Consider the following 19,091-nt stretch of genomic DNA (forward strand, 5'->3'; position numbering starts at 1 on the left):
CTTGAATTTTGAATCCGAGGAACATGTGATGAAGCTTAAGATGGTCTTTGTGTTTTTCACTTTATTTGCTGCAGAACAGGGAATGAAATACCGTCGGATGCAGAGCAGGATGTATTTCACTCCCGGCACCTCCTCTTGGAGCGTAGCTTCCAATATTTATTTTTCACTAACAGCTCTAGGAATGAATCGAGTTCATTGTTGGGCCGTTGTCCTGTCGGGTTTGTCCCTGCCCCGTGCAGTGGGGACACCTCTCCGCTAGTGGTCCCCCCAGGCACGCGCTACGCTGCACAATCAGCAGCGCCGGGGACGCGCGGTGATGAAATGTCACCGGGGATGTGCTGGCACCCGATCACACATAGATCTGCCTGTGAAAATGCAAAGCAAAGTTAGGAAAATACCCTGCCTGCCTGTTTCTCCTGATGCAGAGCGGGCTGTGAAGTTTCTCTGCCGACACTTAGAGGCGGGCTGTTCCTGCTTCTGTCAAGCAGACTAAAATTTACACCCGTAATGAGTCTGAGTAAAAAGCTGCTCCTTTTAATTTTAGCATTCAAAAGGTGCTGGTAAACACGTATTTGAGACTCCGGGAGTGCTAGGTGATACTTCTGAAAACCGAGGCGCAAGCAGAGAGTGCAGCAATGGGTCTTTTATGTTTTTGCAGTTACTGAAAACGGCACGAAAGAAGCGAGACGGATTATGTCCTTTCCCTGCAGCGGCACTGATGGCTTTGACGAGGTGTCCGATTCCACCTCTTGAGTAACTCTGGCCACCGTGTTTCTTGCCCTGTCTTTCCATGTGGAGGTATCAGTGTGATCATTTGCCTCCAGCTCGAAAACACTGCCTCAATGTTTCTCCCTCGATGCTGCATTTTGAACAGCCGGGCTGTTTGCGTGTGACTGAAGCAGTGGGGTTTGTTTTTCATGCACGGGTGGGTGTAACTGCATCTCCTCCTCTCCGCGCTGTCCTTCCCCTCCGACTCTCTGGGTGAACTGGCAGAAGTTGGGGCTCCCGGCTCGCTCCTCCCATGCGCTATGGGGCTGGAGGCAGCTCTGACCCCTCCCAGGGAGGGAGCTGGGCAGAGGCAGCCGAGCTCCTGCAGCAGTGCCTGCCCAGGGACCCATCCCAGCAGACCCCATCCCTCCCGCTCGCAGCCGGCAGGTCCCTGGCCGGCTGAAGCCCTGCAGGCGCTCTCCTGCCCAGCTCGCCCCACCAAGGCAGCGCCATGGTGGCCACCTGCCTGCACCTGGCCGGGTTTGTCTGCAGTTTCATAGGGTGGATCGGGGTGGTTGTGGCGACGGCCACCAATGACTGGGTGGTGACTTGCGGCTACACCATTACCACCTGCAGGAAAATGGATGAGCTGGGATCCAAGGGGCTGTGGGCAGACTGCGTCATGGCAACAGGTCTCTATCACTGCAAGCCCCTCGTGGACATCCTCATCCTGCCAGGTACGTGTGCCCCGTCCTCCCCTTCCCGCTCGGCGAGGAGTGACGCCTTGCTCCAAGCAGCACCGGTCCTGCTTCTGGGGGGGTTGATGAAGATGGGTTGATGAGGGAGCTTCGTCTTCACCAGCGCAGGAGATGATCCAGTAAATAGGCTAAAGAATATGAATGACAGCTCTGAACATGATTCTCATAAATTATACCTGGTTGTAGTCATACCCAGGTATCATGTGTTATCTGTGGCTGTTAAAGTCCACTTAATGTTTAATCATTGTTCATGGTAAGCACTCGCTGTTCCTTTCACGCCTTGTATCTAGATTGCATTGCAAAACATGGATAGTGTAGTGAGGTATAACAGCGTACTTCGAGTTTTGCTTTGAGATGATGATGAGCTATTACAAATGTGAAGGTTCTATTCCTTAAGATGATTTTGAGTATAATGAATCTTTCAGCATCTATTATTAATGCTGCTATGGCTTTTAATCTTTTGAAAGATCGTCATTAGTCTTGACGGTCCTGATGCTTCCCACATTTTCTAAGGCAAGACAGAACTTTTACATGGCAAACAGATGTCACTATATTCAACTTGGTGTTTTCTAATTATATAGTAATTTTCATTAGTTTGCTGCAAAGCAAAAATTAAGCAAGGTGTTTAATCAGTATTAATACATCTTTTGAGCTAATTAGAGCTGTCAAAGTCTTGTGTGGTCTTGTCCCTGTAAGTTAAGCTAATGATCTCACCCGTTTCAATCACTGTTAACTCTGTAGCACTTCTTCATTCTTCTGTGGTTTAGATTTTACATCCTCTAGCATGTCAGAGATGCCTCTTCCAAAGCCGACAGGGTAGAAGTAACCATTCCTAGTAGTTTTCTTTCATGTTTCCTTATTAATTTGTTTAAGCTGTTGTGAAAATAAATTCACAAGAGGTTAGAAAGATTATTCATGAATTTCTCTGTTACAGAGCCTAGTCTGTCCCACATAGTGCTGAGCAATATTGAATCTCTCAGACTAGCTCCTATTCTCCCTTTCTCTGTGTGCAGACTTTTATTTCAGTAGGCTTACCTTCCTTATTGCTGCTCTTTTTCAATATGATCCAGCCCAGAAGACAGAGAAAAGGCTTGCCCAGAAGAAACATTTTCAAATGAAATTTAATAAATAGGTAAAGAGGTCTTTCGGCAGCAGAAAGCAATGCTTGTCTCCAGCAGAAACAAATCACAAAAGAAGATGCTTCTGCTTGTAACCTATATGGTAGCCACAGCTTTCAATGAGAGGGAAATTTATCCTGGTGTGCCCGATAGCTGAAATGTATTTAGTCTTTCATTGCTGGAGTCAAGTCTTTGAAATGAATGTGATTGTATTCTCGTTTAATTGGGACTGATTGCACACAGAAACCACACTGGGCACTGCCGTCTCCTTTGTTTAGGGTTGCTTTTTCGCTCTGAACTCCTCAGGTAACTGGTTAAGTTTCCTCTTGAAAAAAATCAAGCAAATATTCAGTATACACACAGTCTGCATTCCCAGGAACAGTAAAGTCCTCATTCCCGGTGTCTTACCTGTCTGTCAACAGGACTTGCTTGAGGCTCCTGTTTGTTGGTATTGTTTGAGGCGTCATAAAATTCCGTATCTGCATGTGGCAGCTTCACTTTGTTAATAAGAGGGGAAAGAAAGCCAGCATGCTTGCTCGGCTGAGACCGTTCCAAGAGCCGGTGGAGGCTCACCCGGCACTAGAGCAAATCTGACACTTGTTCTTTTTCTTTTGCATGCAGGTAGTGACCTATTTTTAGTTATTTATATATACATTTTATATAGTGTATATAAATTGATATTAAAATCTGTATACAATTATATATACCTTATATCTATCTGAATATATAAAAATGGATACATTATTATACATAGACCATCACAGAGTGGTAGAAATGTCACAGCCCTGCCCAGCACACCCACAGTCCCCGGCCCCAGTTGTTCCTCGCTGCCTTGTGTTCAGCGCAAGGGACAGGCAGGAGAGGGATGGCCACTGACGAAACACCGGGGAATGCCGTGATGTCTGTAGGGACCCAGAGGGATAACGCGGCCCTTGGTTATGGCAACTCAAGCAGCTCTGCAAAGTGCGGTCATTTCTGCTCGCTAAGGAAGAGCTGTGCCGGCGGTCAGCTGGAGCCACGAGTCTCCCCTGAAACCCACTACCAGGCTGGACACCGCGGTGCAGCATCGGGAGGTGGCTGGGGCTGGTGGGCATCCCTCCTCCTCCCAGGTCAACGGCCCTCAGCTCCTCAGGGCGGCCGGTGGCCGTATCTCGTGGACGCCCATGCTTCAGTAACGGGTCTTCAGCTCTTCAGCCCTGCTCTGGCTGACTGTGGACCTCCCCTGCTCACAGCAAGCTGCTCTTCAGGACTTAAAAATCTTGTTATTTAATCAAAACTCTCCCTAGGAAAAGATACAGGAACACTCCTTCCTAGCTGTTTCTCCTACTTTCTCTTCCCATGTTTTCCACCTCCATGATTTCTCAGTGTCTTGCTGGGAAGAGCCCATGTTTTCCGGGCAGTGCTATTTCTTCACTGGAAAATGTTGAGCCTGCACACCCTGTGTTCAGGCGCTACCCACTGTACTGCCGTCTCACTCTCTCGTGCCTGGTGAAGATTTAACGTTTACACAAAGGGTTGAACCTGTCTCCCGTACTCCACGCAATTCTTGGGAGCTAATCGAAGAGGAACCTTTGTCCAAAGGTCTCCTTCTTTTGTGCCAAATAATCAAAATCCTCTTTCCTTGCCTTGCCAACAGGGTATGTCCAAGCATGTCGAGCACTGATGATCGCCGCCTCTGTCCTGGGTCTTCCCGCTATCTTCTTGCTGATAACGGTCTTGCCCTGTATCCGGATGGGCCACGAGCCTGGAGCTGCCAAGTACCGGCGGTCCCAGCTGGGAGGGATCCTCATCATCCTCTTGGGTAAGGCGCGGAGAGCCGGAGGCTCTGCTGCAGGGCGGCACGTTGCGAGCTGGTTGAGCACACGCACCTGGGCAGCTGCTGGCCGGGCTGGGCTGACCCTGCGGCTCTCCAGCAGCGCTGCCGTCTGGGGGGGCACGAAGGGGAGCGGGAGGACAAAGACAGGAGGCAGGGAGCAAAGCAGGGTGAGGAAGGGAGGGCTGCAAACCCCTCCGGTGTGTTGCCTTGCGGCGTCCTCGGGCACAGCCACTGCCCATGTCTGCAGGAGGGTGACAGCGGCTGCGCATAGGCAGCTGCCTGCAGGCACTGGTTTTGCTGGTTCGCCGTGGAAGTGATGTTATTTTTGGAAAAGGGTCTAAACTTTCAAGCTGCTTACAGGGAATGGATAGCCTCTGGATTTTCCCCGGGCATCGCTGATGCAGTAGGGTCAAAGTAAGCTGAGGGGTGGGGGAAGGGAAGCCCGCTGGGTGGCATGGACCTGAGAAGAGGGATGGTATGTCCCCTGTGCCTCCCAGCCCCTCTGGCCAGCCTTGCCCTTGGCCTCCAAGTTCCCCTGGGAATTTCTTCCCATCCTCAGTGCCTGTGGAGGAGATTGTTTTGAGCAGGGCAGACTGTGGAGCTCATTGTCCCCGCCACAACACCTGCATGTTCTTGAAGCCTCGTCATCTCAGCAACAGCCTGCGGTGCCTTGTTTTTACCCGTCTGTGTGGCAGGGGAGGAGGGGGGAGGGAAAGTGGCCTCTTTGTGTGGCTCTGTTGGTCGCTGGCAGCCAGCGCTGACATCATGCCCGTCTTCTTTCTTCTTCTTCTTCTTCTTCTCCTTACATTTTTTTTCAAGTGGGCACTGGATATAGCTGTACAGAGGGGCTGCCCTCTGGGCGCCCCTTCCCTGCCAGCCATCCCTCCTCGAGTGCCTCGGTGAGAAGCAGTCAGTACGAGTCACTACATCCGAAATCTAAGGGACTGGGACCAAGGGACCCTTTCAATGCCTGTTGTTTTTTTTGGTTTTGTTTTTTTTTTAAAGGCTTTATTTTTTAAAAAAGGGTTTAAGAGCATGTTGCCACAGCTGGGAGTCCTAAAATCAGCTTTATAGGGCCTGTTTAGAACATCCCCATAGTGAACAGTCATGTTAGAGAGCTGTTGGAATGTGACCTTCATCCCTGTCCTGAAACCTTGAGTCATGTATTTGGGCTCGGCGAAGTGAAAGGAAAAGTGTTTTTCTCTGTGTATGAATGACATTTTAGTGCCGGAGGGGTCCGCTCTGCTGGATTTCCCCTGCCAGGATGGGGGAGGCCCAGCAGAGCTGTGCTTTGTCGCAAATAAGCGTGAGTTTTCGGTTCCGACTGAGACCCGTGCTGTAGCTCAGCCCTGTTTGCATGGCTGCAGACGTGGAGGCGAGAGCATTGCCCCTAAATCCCGAAGGGTGACAGGATTACAGGACCAACACACACGCAGCAATCAAACTGCAGTGACAGTGTTGGGTAATGCTGCATCAGAGCACATGAAGTCCCGTGTCTTGCATGGTTGCACCAGGGTTTGGGGTCTGGTGTGCCGCTCTGCCACCCTGCTGTGACACCAGGGAGGAGAACAGATGTCAGAGGGTGATCGAGAGGAGTTGTGATGCTCTGTAAGCCAGGTTCCTCTCTGCCTTAGAACATGGTTTTCCCACTAGGTAGATCCTGTGAGGCAAGGAAATTATTTACAGTGACACTGGCAGACAAATGCTCTTTGGGTTGGATTTAGACTTCTTACGGATTCTTGCCCCTGTGAGTTTTGAAGCATCTACAGGTGAAGTGATTGCTCATGTCGCTCAAGTCCTGAATGATCTGGGCTGGCAGCAGCAGCCTGGTCACAATGTTTTAGTCACAATTACAATAATGCTCTTTTTGTTGGATCACAAATGAAAAATAAATAAGCTCCTTTTGCTCTTAAGTTGCTTTTTTCTTAAAAAAACCAAACCAACCCACATTTATTTTTACAGTCCCTTTGGAAGAAGAACAATATACAGAGCTTGGGACTTTCACATTATTTAGGCTGATTAATGATCTGTTCTTTGCAAAATGAGGTGTTATGATTCCAGAGCATTTAATAAGCATGAATCAGGCCTTGAAACACAGAATACTGGCTTAAAATTGATTATATTTTAGAAGTAATACACCCTGGACTGTTCTTATTTACCCTCTGGCCACTGAACCCTCATTCATGGTTTTCCCCAGCTGCAGGGGCTTCAGCCTTTTCCTCTAAGTGGAGACCAACTCCCAGAGCTCTGGTAAAACAGAACAAATGCCAAAACCCCTCGCTAACGTAGCAGAAATAGGGAGTGAAGATGTGATCAGGGGAGCTGGCCCCATGGCAAACCTCACTTGTTGATCAGGGAAGAGATGGCGGTTTGAGATTTATTATGAAGGAAAACAGGGGCTGAACTCAGGGAAGGGGTGGCAGATTGTCACTGAAATTTATTTAAAAGGAAAACGGGGGTTAAAACACAGTGTGGAGCCAAAAAAAAAAAAAAGAAAAAAAAGAAAAAAAAGAAAAAAGAAAAAGTTGAAAACTTGCCAGGAAAACAATGGGCTCAGATATTCCATTGATTTTTCTGTGTACTGATAATAGCAGGCTGCAGAGTGCAACCTGTGTGCACACCCTCCTATCCTGCCTGCTGATGTATTTATGTCTTTGCTTGATCCTATCTGTCTGAGAGAATTGATTTATTGCTGAAAACAATCGTCAGCAGAAGTTTGCTCTAAGCCAGTACGAAAACATTTCATACACTAGTGCTGATGGAAAAACCCTGGCCCATCCTGTGTTGTTGATACTAATTCGGGGGACCCCTTGCTGGGAACCAAGCGGGCATTTTCCTAATGGAGTGGGGGATTGGAGACACTGGAAAACGCGGATGAAAAATACATCAGTTACTGTGGATTACTACTGCAAAATGACCGTATTGGCTATTGTATACTAAACAAAGGATATTAACGAGTTTTTCTGGATACTGCATGAGATTTACTTCTAAGACCATAGATATCAAGATAAAAAGATTGCCTTGAACACAGGGAGGGGGAGAAAATCATGGATAATGTATTTCAACCAAATGCTTTGAAAGAGAAATCTGTGTGACTTTGAGTCAGCAACTCAGAATAATTAAATTTAGCCACAAAAGAAAAGTATTCTTTCTTCTGCAGAACTTGCTGTTAAGGAATTTGGCAGGGACTCGCTGTCCCTTGAGTTAGAGTAATCCTGCTCTGTCTGCCCCACCTCCGCAGGCACCTTCTGTGCTTCTTGTCTACGGGCACTTCATCTGGTTCCAGCAGGCCTGTAATGCAGAATAATAAGAGATTCAGCTCAGTGGACTGAGCTACCGCAAGTCCATAGTCAAAAAGGACTTAGAAATGCTGGGAGCCTGGGATGTATCCCTGTGGATTCGCAGTGATGTGATGGAGCGAGGACAACCATACCGTGCGTTACTGAGATGACTTTTCCGGGTAGAGGCAGTGGCTTTTGCAGGACTGCCTGCTCGAGCTGCAAAAAAGCACGTGTGTGCCCCCAAACACGCTTGTTTTTCCAACTAACCCTGCTGGTCTAATAGAAATATTCTGTTTGCAGACCTTCTCCTACCTTTCTGCTGGACTATACTGACTACAGCAGCTCTACTGTCTGAAGACTTTCTAATTTAGAGAAAGGCAAAGGGTCTCTCAGCAGCAGCGCAAAAGGGAAGGGCTATTAATTTCTATTCAAACACCTTTTCCATGTAGGCAGCTATTTTAGAACTTGAAACTTGCCTTAAAATGCCTTTTCCAGTCCCTTTGAGTTTCTTGGCAAATGAACTTTTTTTTTTTTCAGCCTTTCTCTGTGGTACAGCTAGACCAGCATTTGAGTTCACCAAGAAATATTGCCGTTGCAGACTGTCCTTTGCACATCCTCTGGGAGGATTTACAGCCCAATTTAATCTACGCAGAGCGATGAAATCCAGCCCTGTTTGAGGGCATTCCTCTGGCTGAGCGAAGGGGTCACCGGTGACTGACGGCAGCTGGTGGCCTCCGAAGGCAGAGAGGTCAAGCTAACCCGTGCAAAGTCCTTGGCTTGTGTTTCACAGCTTTCTAGTACTGTCAGCATTAAAATAAGGTGGTTTTACATGTAGCTGAGCCACACGCACAAGAGATGCTATTGTGTTAGCATCCCTGAGAGCTCTTCTCACCCCAGTGCAAGTGTTTTCTTCGATCCTGTGTGGTGGGGGAGGGTCTGGATGGATAAGGCTCTTATAGTCTATGGACATAAATATATATATATATATATATTTACTGCTGACAGAAAAAGAAAAGATGATTGTTTCTTTTTCCGAACAACAAAGAAGTGTTTTTTCCAGCCCATTAGAATGCTTTGTGGATTCCTAACTGATACATTTTTGTTTTAAAGCGTTAGAGGCTCATGAGCTGTTTGCAGGACTGATCCACACGCAGGAGAAATGCTGTTCTCCCCTTCTTGCCTTCTCTAAAAATTCCTTCCAGAGCTGTGGGGCCCTTGCTTTGAGAAGGCCTGAAATTATTACTGGCTTTATTAGCATCCTTCCAATGTTCTTCTCTTTTCCATAAGAAAATATTTTCTCTCACAATAACTGCAGCTATTGGGGATGGATTTTCTGTTGCACGGGCCAGGAGCTATGGTTTGTTCTCTGCTTTAACTAAACAATTTTATTTTTAATCTCACCCCCTTTTTTTTTCCCTCTTGCAACCTTAACTTTTTGACACTGCCTCCAGATACCTTTTAACGCGGTCGGTGGAAATCTGTAACTCTGCCACAGTCCTGTTATTGTTTTGCTCTGATTCTCTGATAGCCACAAGGATGGAGTCCTGCACAGCTTGTCCCGGAGGCAAGTAAATATTGACAGATTAATTCTTCTCAGATGTACAGGCCATAAAGGAGTATTGTTTTAGGACCTGCTCCTGTGAGGTGATTAACGCCATCAACTCCTGTCGCCCTCGGTGCATGCAAGGACTTTGCAGGATGGAGGCAGGACCCTTAGCGAGGGCAGCGAGTGTGACCTTGTGCAGCGCAAGGAGAACACAGGGCACGTGTTTTCTCTCTGCTAGGAGCAAACCACGCGTGTGTGCTGCACACTGAAACCCTGTGGTCCCTAGCCTGGCTGCCTGCAAAGTGCTGAATTTGAACCCGCTTTACTGTGTGAGGGCACCTCCTCCGCATCACCTGCCTAGTGGTCCTCGCAGCACCACTGCAGCAGCCTTCCTGGTCTTGGGGGGAAAAAACTATGGGATTTCAAGCAAAATTTGAAGTCTGCGGTCATTTTTTGACCGGCTGTAGACTCCAGGTAGAATCCTGTTTTCCCTTCTGCAAGGCCCTTCAGTTTCTACTGAATTCAATAGGTTTCTGGGGAGCCTCACTGGGTTTGTCACTCTGTACAGAGAAATTTTCTACAGGGAAGTGCAATCTGCTTTCCAGAGTTGTGGGACATTTCCTCCTCCATAAAAAAAAAACCAACACAACAGTGCTGCAGTGCTAATTATTCTGTCCCTGCCCATCTTCTGCTTGTGTTCTGTAAACCCTACTCTGCCCTTCTAAGGGCTGGGATGTTTCGTTAATGTGTATGTGACCATTCAGTGGAGCAACTCCAACGACGCTGATTGACATGGGCTGAGGACATAGTACGTGAGTTCGTGCAGAAATAGTGATTTAAACCAATTGACTCTGGGCCACCGATTTTACTGTCTCACCGATGCATATGGCTTTCGTGGCCTTGCTTCATACCTAACATATTCCTAATTCTGCAGCTCTCCAGAGCACCGGTTTCAGGGTGACTTTCATTCTTCCCACTTAAAGATATTTCTAGGAAACAAATTTGTTTCCCTTGTAATAATATATCAGATTGTGTCGAGCAGCAGTTGTTTTTTCTTCTCGTTTGTTGATGCCCAGGAGAGACGGCTGTTCTCTCTTGATCTTTCTCCCCGCAAGGCTCCCACGCTGCCTCCTGCTCGGGGATCTCTCGGCCCTGATGCTGATGATTCTGCATCCCACTGTGGGGCTGCAAGGGAGGAGGGATGGGCTTCCTCACTGTCCCCTGTCCTGCAGACCCTTCCTTCCCCTTCGGTGTGCTTTGTGTCCCCATGGTGGGGTTAGGTGCTGGCCTTACCGGTCCTTTCCATCTCTCCCCAGCCATGTGCGGCGTTGTTGCGACGATCTGGTTTCCCGTGTGTGCCCACCGTGAGACCACCATTATGAGCTTCGGCTACTCCCTGTACACGGGCTGGATCGGCTCTGCTCTCTGCCTCTTCGGTGGCTGCGTCATCGTCTGCTGCTCGGGAGATGCCCAGACGTTCGGTGAAAACCGTTTCTACTACGCCTCGGGATCCAGCTCCCCTACACACGCGAAGAGCGCTCACGTGTAAGCGCCCCAGGGACGTCCCACGGCTGCCGTCGGATGCTTTGGCTGGTGGGTTTGTGTGCCCTGGGCCTGCTTCTACTGACACACACTGCTGTCAGGCTCCCCGGGGAAGATTTAGAAAAGCAGCACAAATGTCTGGTAGTTTGAAGCATTATTCCCCCCATCTGTTCCCCCTTCTCTAGAACGAAAGCTCCAGCCAGCCCTACCTCTTGGTCCCCCCATTTTGTCCTGACCACCTACCCCACCTTCTTGCAGCCAGGATGACTCGGATGGTTCGGGGTTGTTGTGTGGGGTGTAGCGTTTTTATTTTATCTTCTAGCTCCCCTGATTATGGGAGAGTTAAAAGCAATAAAACAAAGGAGAGAGACACTTACCCATTGTTAGAAGGACTCTGGCAGCTTCTCCCACTGCTATTTGCTTTCCCCCGCTCAAGGTCACCGCTTCGGCACGGTTCGGGCGAGAGGGAAGGGAGGAAGGCTCTGCTCCCCAGCTGGGCAAATGTTTCTCTTTTGGAACAAGAGTAGGGGAATTATTTTCTGCCTTTCTCTGTAAATACTTTTGTATGAGTTTGGTCATTTTAGTAACAGTATTTCCCCCACCCCCACAGTCATCAGTATGAAGGAAACAGAACCCAAAGGTCCTAATTACATGGTAGATAACGGTGCCTTTTTATATAGTTTTAAATGACTTTGGGGGCTCTAATCCCCGCACTCTGGTTTCTTTTCTTTTTTTTCCTTTGTACAGATCAGTTACTAAAAATGTATTTTTACATTTTTTTAAACTCCTTGCTTTCTTCCTCTCGATTTGCGTTCTGTCTTGCATCATTAAAGCAGCACGTTTTAACACGCAGTATAATGTACCTGTTACAATACAATTCTGGTGAGTACTGATGATGCCTTTGTACTTTCAGTGAAATACTGTACAATAAATAACAGAGTACCTGCAACTACTGGCTTCTTTTCCTTCCTTCCTGTGTGTTTCCATAGCTAGCTTTTCCATGACAGGGGTTTCCCAATGATTTTGAAGATTATTTTTTTTTAATAGTGGTTCAGGACAAGAGATTCTGCTCTGCTGTAGAATTAAGTGGGCCTTTTGTTTTCGTGGTTTTTTTTTTAAATATTTAAAATAGAAGTAATCTTCCTGCATGGTACTGACCGCTGCCTTTACCCATTCATTCTTTCAATGTTCCCAGTAGCAGCTTGCACCAGTGGTACCGGCTCTGGTGCTCTTCATATAAGGGGGACTTAGAAACCCGCTGAGGGGGTGGAGATGTACCCCCGTGCTGCTCGGGCGTGCTGAAGTTGAGAAGTCATGTCGCTGGAAGTGCTCTTAACTAAAATAAGAGTCTGATCTGGGGTCATCACTCTGATTAAAACCATGTAAGATCAGGATCTAGCTCTGCCCTTACCAGAGGCTGTAGCAATTTAATTACGGTGATACAAAATCCCATCTGTTCCCAGAGATGTTAACTCAGTTCAAATAATTTGTGTAAGCCAGGCTGCAGGAACAGGAAAAGAGGCACAGCCACTGTGCAGACATGGACAAGGGGGACAGCCCAGGTGTTGAGTGCCGGAGGAGAGGGCACTGAGCAAGCAGGGGAAAGGACTGACCAAATTGTTTGGGGTGACGGAGAAGAAATTGAAAACATGGCTGCTAGTCAAGCCTCGGCGGATTAGGGACTGTCCTCTCGTCTTGGTCTACTTCAGATGGAGAACCCAAGCTGGGCAACGCAGCCATGGGCAAGGATGCTGCAGGTCCCACCCCTCGCCTCCTCCATGTGGGAAGCTGAGGCCAGAGCATTTAAAAGGAGTCAGAAGGAGGATGGCTGTGCTCCACGACGACCCTTTGCCTGCATGGACAAGAGATGGGCAGCAGCGCTAGCATCTGCCTTTAATACCGAGCAGTCTTGAAGGCGTCTCTTGTGTGAACTTTGCATTGCTGCCATCCTATACAATGCACCCAAGGCGGGCAGCGGCGCGGGGCTGGTGGCAGGACACTTGTGCCCATTACATCACAGGCAGGGCACAGGCAGTTGTTGTACGCGCTGGAGAGACGCTATAAGTGCTGCCATTGATGTGTGGGTGCCATGGGCGAAGGGGCGGCGCACAGGCGTGCCAGCTTGTGCAGGCTGCCCGGGGATTGTGGATTGTGCGCCGCTGCCTGCCGCTTTGGCTGGTTAACCCCGGGGCCAGCGGCGGCGGGGGAGACCTCCAAGCAGAAAGCTGCTGGAACACTGCCCAGCCAACGGCCCTGGAGTAAACTGGGAGGGAAAAGCAGAGCAAAACCTGTCTGAGATGCCTGAGGGGGGTGGTGGGGGTGGCAAGGTGCTGGTGCTGCCAGAGGGGCTGGGGCAGTGGTGCCTGACCCAGTGGGGAATAAGCCCTGCTGGGCAGCACTTAACGGGTTTTTTTGCTGCCCAAACCTTGAGGCTGCATCTTGGCATCTTCAGGCATGTGGGGCTGGGGACCCTCGGCAGGGGACAGTGCTGGGGCTCTGCTTGCTCTGCCCATGGTCACAGCTTACCAGCACATGAGCCCAAATCCAGCCCTTGAAAGGCCCAGGACAAGCTGCTCAGAGGAAGGAAGAAGCTGTGTTTCAGGGAAGTGAAGAAAAAACCAAAGAAAGCAAAACAACCCCAGTTGCAGCGGCGGGGAAAACAGACACGTGCACCCGCGGGGTGCAAGGAGATGGGGCCAAGAACGTCACAGGATATTAGTGCTGGCACCGCAGAGGGGAAGTGTTTGGAGGAAGCACAAAGAATATTAAACTTTTCTAGTTTTTAAAGGATCAAAGCTGAAATACCTGCTTTGCACCCTCCCAAAACACCCCGCTCCCCCGTGGGGTTCTCCGGGGCCAGGCTGGCCATGGTGCTGTTGGCACTTGAAGGCTTTTGGTGCTCATTTGCTGATCTGAAGCCTCAAAACAGAGTCAAATATAGTTCTCCTGAACAGAAAAACTGTTCCACGCTGTGCCTAATGTCAGCCATGGAGCGGTGGGAGCGAGCTCTGGTGGCCACCCTGGCATGGAGGTGGTGCTCCCTGATGCCCCAGTGGAGCTCTCCCCAGCTCTACCAGGACCAGCTACTGCTCCCAGTGATGGGGAGCGTGCTGGCAGCCTCCCCACTCCCCAAATAACAGGAATAACAGGAGGGAGCCCATGCACACCCCGAAGTGGAGAGGTGGCTGCAGCCCCGTGAGCAATGCCTGCCTCCCTGTGGCCCCGGTGCCCATGCAGGGGGGTGACAGCACCGTGACACCCCAGTCACCCCACGGAAAGGTGGGTGCCACCAGCACTGCGAGCAGATGGGAAGACGTTGGTGCTGCCTAGAGCTTCACACTGCAACAGTCAACCTGTGGTCATTGGCTTTAGTTTGGGGTTTTCTTTGTATTTTTTTATTGTGTAAACTGATAACCATTTTTTTTCCACAACAGTGCAAGTAAATACCAAAGTCAGCCCACGGAAAAGGATCTTCTACAAAGGAAATTTTGCAGCACTTATGGCAAGGTTTGTTCATCTCTAGCTTTGATTTAGCATTGAAAAAATATCGGACCTTCAGGTACTGATTGGCTTAACAAAATTTACATGGGAAAGTTTTCTTCTGTTTATTTTTTTGGTTTTTTTCTTTCATTTCAAAGGTTTACATTACTATGGAAACTGATACTAAGACACATCTGTCTCTGGCTTTCTTTAGAAATCCCTTAGTTCCTGTTTGATTTTTAAATGTAAAGGCACACAATAAAGCTTTACGCATTTATTAAAATATACAGATTTTGGTAAATTTAGATTTTTTTTTCTTAGTATCTTGATAATATATATATAATATGTATAGTAGTCAATAACACAATCATTTGAAAATAAAAATCACTCCATAACATATCTGCATATTTTTTTCTTTCTCATGACACACTACAAGATCCCATTGTACAGTGCACCAATGGGCTTCTGGAAACCACAAACAAAAACCAAAACAAAACAACCCAATAGAACAAACTTTTTAACAAATACACCGATTTCATACCAGAACTGCAGAGAATTGTTACACCAGAAAGTACCATCTGCAAAAAAAAGCAAGATATACATCAGAAAGACCGAACAAAACAAAGTGAAGATCATTTACAAGCTGGATTTACAACATCCCACGTCGTTCAGGGAGTGATTTCTCTGCTGTGTGGAGGAATGCCGGCGTGCTGGGCCTCACACCAAGTGGTTGTAACCGTGCGGAGTGAATCTGTGGAGGGACCGAGACCGTACAGAGTCCAGCTGGAAGGGCAGAGGTATTGATGCTCCGTCTGTATCATGCATTGGGCTCCCTGGGGTCCCTCCCAGCGGAGGGCGGTCAGGCTGAAGGGCTCTGTGCCTCTCACCGGTGGCGGGAGCGGGATGGACACATTCTGCCCATGTCCTCCTGATGGCTCAGGGGTGTGAGAACCTCCCTGAGGGCACCCAGGGGGAAAGGCTGCATTTTGGGGTTATAGCAAAACAAGCACTTGTGCCTCCTCCCAGCATCCGAAGCTGCCCCCCGGGGCCAGCGGTGCCCAGAGGCGGTGGGCACGCCAGAACATTTTGGCTTTGGCAGCTTCTGCTTGTGCCCGTTGAAGACCCTGACACCTGCTACAAGGGAAGCGTGCATCTCCCAGATGGAGGCTGAACCCGCGTGTCCCCCAGGCACTGCCACCCGGCGCAGGGTGGGGACACCCCGCTGCAAAGCCCCCTCCCTGGGCACCGGCCGCAGGCAAACCCAGGCAAGACCCAACCTGTGGCTCAACCACCTTCTCCTTACACACCTCTGAAAGGTGGGATATGGTGGCCTTGGGAGAAAGATCCGGCTCCCACTCCCCAACACGGCGAGGGCTGATGGCAGCCCATCTGCATCAGATGGTGCCGTGGCATCAAATGCTGTTTCCCAGTGGTCTTGGGGACGTGGCACAGCCGCCCTGCCCCAGCACTTCCGTGGGAAGGGGAAGGAGGGTGGGAACAGGAGCAGCCAAAGGGCTTCATTTGATGCATGGTTCCAACTGAGAGGTTCCTACTGACACCAAAGAGCAAGGGATCAAGCCCTCGTCAAATTATACGGCATAACTAGAGCAGACATGACAACAGACACTGGTACTGGTAACTGCTCTGCAGCGAGAGATTAAGGCTGCAGAAGGAATAACAGGCTTCGGTTCGACAGGGTACTGGGGCAGGAGGTCGTGGTTCGGCAGATGCCCAAGTACCGTGCAGAAGCAGAACGAAGACTACCTTGGCTATGGTAAGTACAAGAGCTGGTAGGAATTTAGCGTTAATCTTTCTCCCTGAAAATGTAAAGCCAGACCTGCGAGGTGCCATCTCTCTTGGGTACTTCTAAGGCATCAAGGGTGGGAGCGGCCAAGCGTGAGTGAGAGGTGACCTTCGCGAGAGGCACTCGGCACCGCCAGGAAGGTTTCCTGAGCTGGCCCGTCAGCGGTGTGCACATTGCAAACAGCTTTTCAGTGGGACATACTTGGGATTTCTCCTTGTAGAAGTGTGGTAGGGGCAGGCAGCGGGAGGGGATGCTAGATCAAAGCTTCCAGGTCCTTCTGCCAAATCCTTGCTCCCATCCTGAAGCCCTGGCAGAGGCCAAACTTCCCTTGACTTGCCTGGGGTGCTCTGGATTAAGATCTGCAGAATCAGATGCTCTTTTCCACTGGGAAAAGGACTGTAGTTTGTCACCATTTGGGACAGGAGCTGCAGGGAAACTTCTGCAGCCACGGGCAGAGCCTCTCCGTCGAGCCCTTGAGCGCCGGGACCGACGGGGACAGGCATGGGTCCAGGCACTCTCAGCACGCAGCAACCCGCTTGCCTGCAGAGGATGCCAGGCAGGCTCCATGCTGTGTTTTGGGGAGCTGAGCCTCATCCAGTGAACCAAAGGGTTAATGGTTCTCAGCATCATATGTTGCAAATCCTTCCTCATGCCCCTACCAATGTTAAATTGTCCCCTAGAACGCCAGCATCAGCCCCTGGTATTGGGGGCTGGTCTGGGCTGCTCCAGGGGAGCCCTGGGGATGGATCCAGCTGCAGCCTTTGGAGGAGGATGGGTGTCACTGTCTGATGGGGTTTTCCCTTCATTATTATTTATTTATTTAAAAAGATGTTCCTCCATTGCAGTGTTTTATACTATGCATGTTGGTGATGGGCTCCAGAGCTGGACCTGCTGTCAGCACAGCTGCCCTCTGTGCTGCGGGAGACGGTGGCTGCCACCAAACCCCATCACCACCGATGCTGCTGCAGGGATGCTGGTGGCAGGGAACGTTCCGTCACTGCTGGGGGTCAGAGCCATGCTTGGGCTATACTGAAAGGTTTAACTATGAGAAACACCCACCTGCCGACCGGCTCTTCCCTGCGAGCCACCAGCTCTGTTTGGTTTCAAACTGAAATACCGACACTTATAGAACAAGCAGTGTTTCAGTGTTTTTCATACAGCATCCACCAAGCCAGGGTCAGAAGCAGAGAAAATGGTACAAGGTGGAGACAGCAGCAGGGAGGGAGATTTCAGCAGCTGAGTCCTTTCCTTTTGCCACACACGGCCCAGCCCTGCCGAGACACGGCTGACCTGTGGATGATGCGGTTCTGCAGGGCTATGGATGCGTTCCTGAAGCACTCAGGCCAGAGTGAGCACTGGAATGTGCCCACCACAGTGAGGGAATTGCAGCACAGTCACTTTTGTAGAAGACACAATGTGGTGGAAACAATGCCCAGCCTCAGAGATGCTCAGAGAAACGGTGTGTGGTCCTCATTGACCTCTTGCACAAGGTGGGTTGGGCCAAGAGTGGGTCACAGCTCTTGCTGTGACCAGCATTGGGACCACGCTCCCAACTGCAGGTTCCAGATGCTTGGCCATGCTGGGACCTCAAGGTTTGATTGAGACAGGAACTAATTTTGAATCACAGTATTTGGGTTGCCTGGGGATGGACACGGGGGGTAGCACTGCTGTGTGCACCAAGTGCCTTTGCTCCAGAACGGGCCATGGAAATGCTCTGTGATGGGACCAGCATCTCTGGATCCACCTCTGAGTGACTCCCTCAAAAGGGGTTTGTCCATCTCCATTTCGTACCTACCTACCTGTCTGTCCCTCTGGCTCAGCTGTTACTCCTAGGTGGTTCAAAGGAAAAAAACACACATGCTAAGAAAGTGCCAAAAATCTAAGAGTGGCATCCCACCGTTGTGGCCATTGGGTGGACGTTCCCCAGGGACAACTTGTGTCATCCCCTCACACAGCTCCTTCCACCTCCCAACACCCTCCCAGTTTGGCACATCTCCCACTCCACCACCTCCACCAGTGTGGCTGGTGCCAGGAGATCAGCCTGCGCCGGGGCATCAGCCAGCATTCAGCACAGCGAGACCTGACCGGTGGAGTGGGACGGGCCACGAGTGTGTTTGGTTTGGGGTCAACGGCAGTTGCAGAGCGTGTCCCGAGAACCAGAGGAGAGCGGGGTGGTGGTGGAGGACCCGGGGAGGATGGGGCAGGACGGGGGAGCCACAGGGACCTTTCCTCATTGCCTGGGTGGTGCGGTGCCCCGCTGCCTGCCCCACTACTCAGGCGAGTAGTCCAACTCGTCGTTGGCGATGAGAGCCTCTGACGGCGGTTTGTGCCTGCCTTTGCTTTTCGACCTGCTACTCGTCCGATGGCTTTCCTTTGCTCCCGCCATTTGCTGGTACGAGAGGGCCTTGTCCTCAGAGGGGTCCCAGCCCGGGTAGCCCTCACCCTCAGTGGCGTAGGAGAAGCTGTCGTCCACAGAGAAAGGGTCGACGTCCACGTCATAGCGCTGGTATGTGCTCTGATGGAGGGCCTCCTCCCGGGCGCTGATCTCCAGCGTGCTGTTCCACATCCCGTAGCCAAAGTAGATGAGCAGACCTGTGGTGGGCGAGAGGGAGAGTGTTGGACCCCAGCCACCCGCACCAGCCCCGTGTTCCCACATACAACATCACTACAAACACGCCATGCCCCAGCGATGCCCACGCCGGGCGTGGGTCGGGGATGCAGCCCAGCTCAGCGCCAGCCTCCTCCCACCCAGCGCCGGCTGGCTTCAGCCGATGCGCGATAAGCCTAAGTAAATATTCCCATATTTTTTAAGCTAGTGCACGGTGCAGTTGATGTCTGCTCTTCGAAGCTGCTGAGTTTGTGTTGTCGGACTGCCAGCTGTGACCCAAGGGCTATATGTTTTAAACATCAGCTGGGATGCTGCTGCCACATGACAGTGCCATCTGCATCTTCCATGGGACAGCGGCTCCCAGCAGACAGACGTGTGGAGGCTCCTGAGTGCCAACAGCCCCCACGCTTCCACCCGGTTGCCCTCCCGG

The 19,091-nt window shown here is 50.3% G+C and overlaps 2 protein-coding genes across 2 annotated transcripts in view; one reads left to right on the forward strand and one right to left on the reverse strand.

Moving 5' to 3' along the window:
* Positions 1-980: 980 nt before the first annotated feature.
* Positions 981-11,723, forward strand: CLDN11 (claudin 11). The gene is made up of 3 exons (XM_056359176.1): positions 981-1,445; positions 4,221-4,385; positions 10,544-11,723. Exons 1-3 carry the CDS (start codon positions 1,220-1,222, stop codon positions 10,774-10,776), a joined length of 624 nt encoding a protein of 207 aa, XP_056215151.1. The 5' UTR covers positions 981-1,219; the 3' UTR covers positions 10,777-11,723.
* A 2,064-nt stretch (positions 11,724-13,787) lies between these two features.
* The window catches only part of SLC7A14 (solute carrier family 7 member 14), a 34,247-nt gene continuing 28,943 nt past the window's right edge, over positions 13,788-19,091 (reverse strand). Inside the window, exon 8 of the mRNA XM_056359152.1 lies at positions 13,788-18,645. Within this exon, the coding sequence (XP_056215127.1) occupies positions 18,323-18,645 (323 nt within the window). The 3' untranslated portion in view covers positions 13,788-18,322. The remainder of the gene's footprint in view (positions 18,646-19,091) is intronic.

Source organism: Falco biarmicus, chromosome 13, assembly GCF_023638135.1.
Source record: "Falco biarmicus isolate bFalBia1 chromosome 13, bFalBia1.pri, whole genome shotgun sequence".
NCBI classification, from domain to species: domain Eukaryota; kingdom Metazoa; phylum Chordata; class Aves; order Falconiformes; family Falconidae; genus Falco; species Falco biarmicus.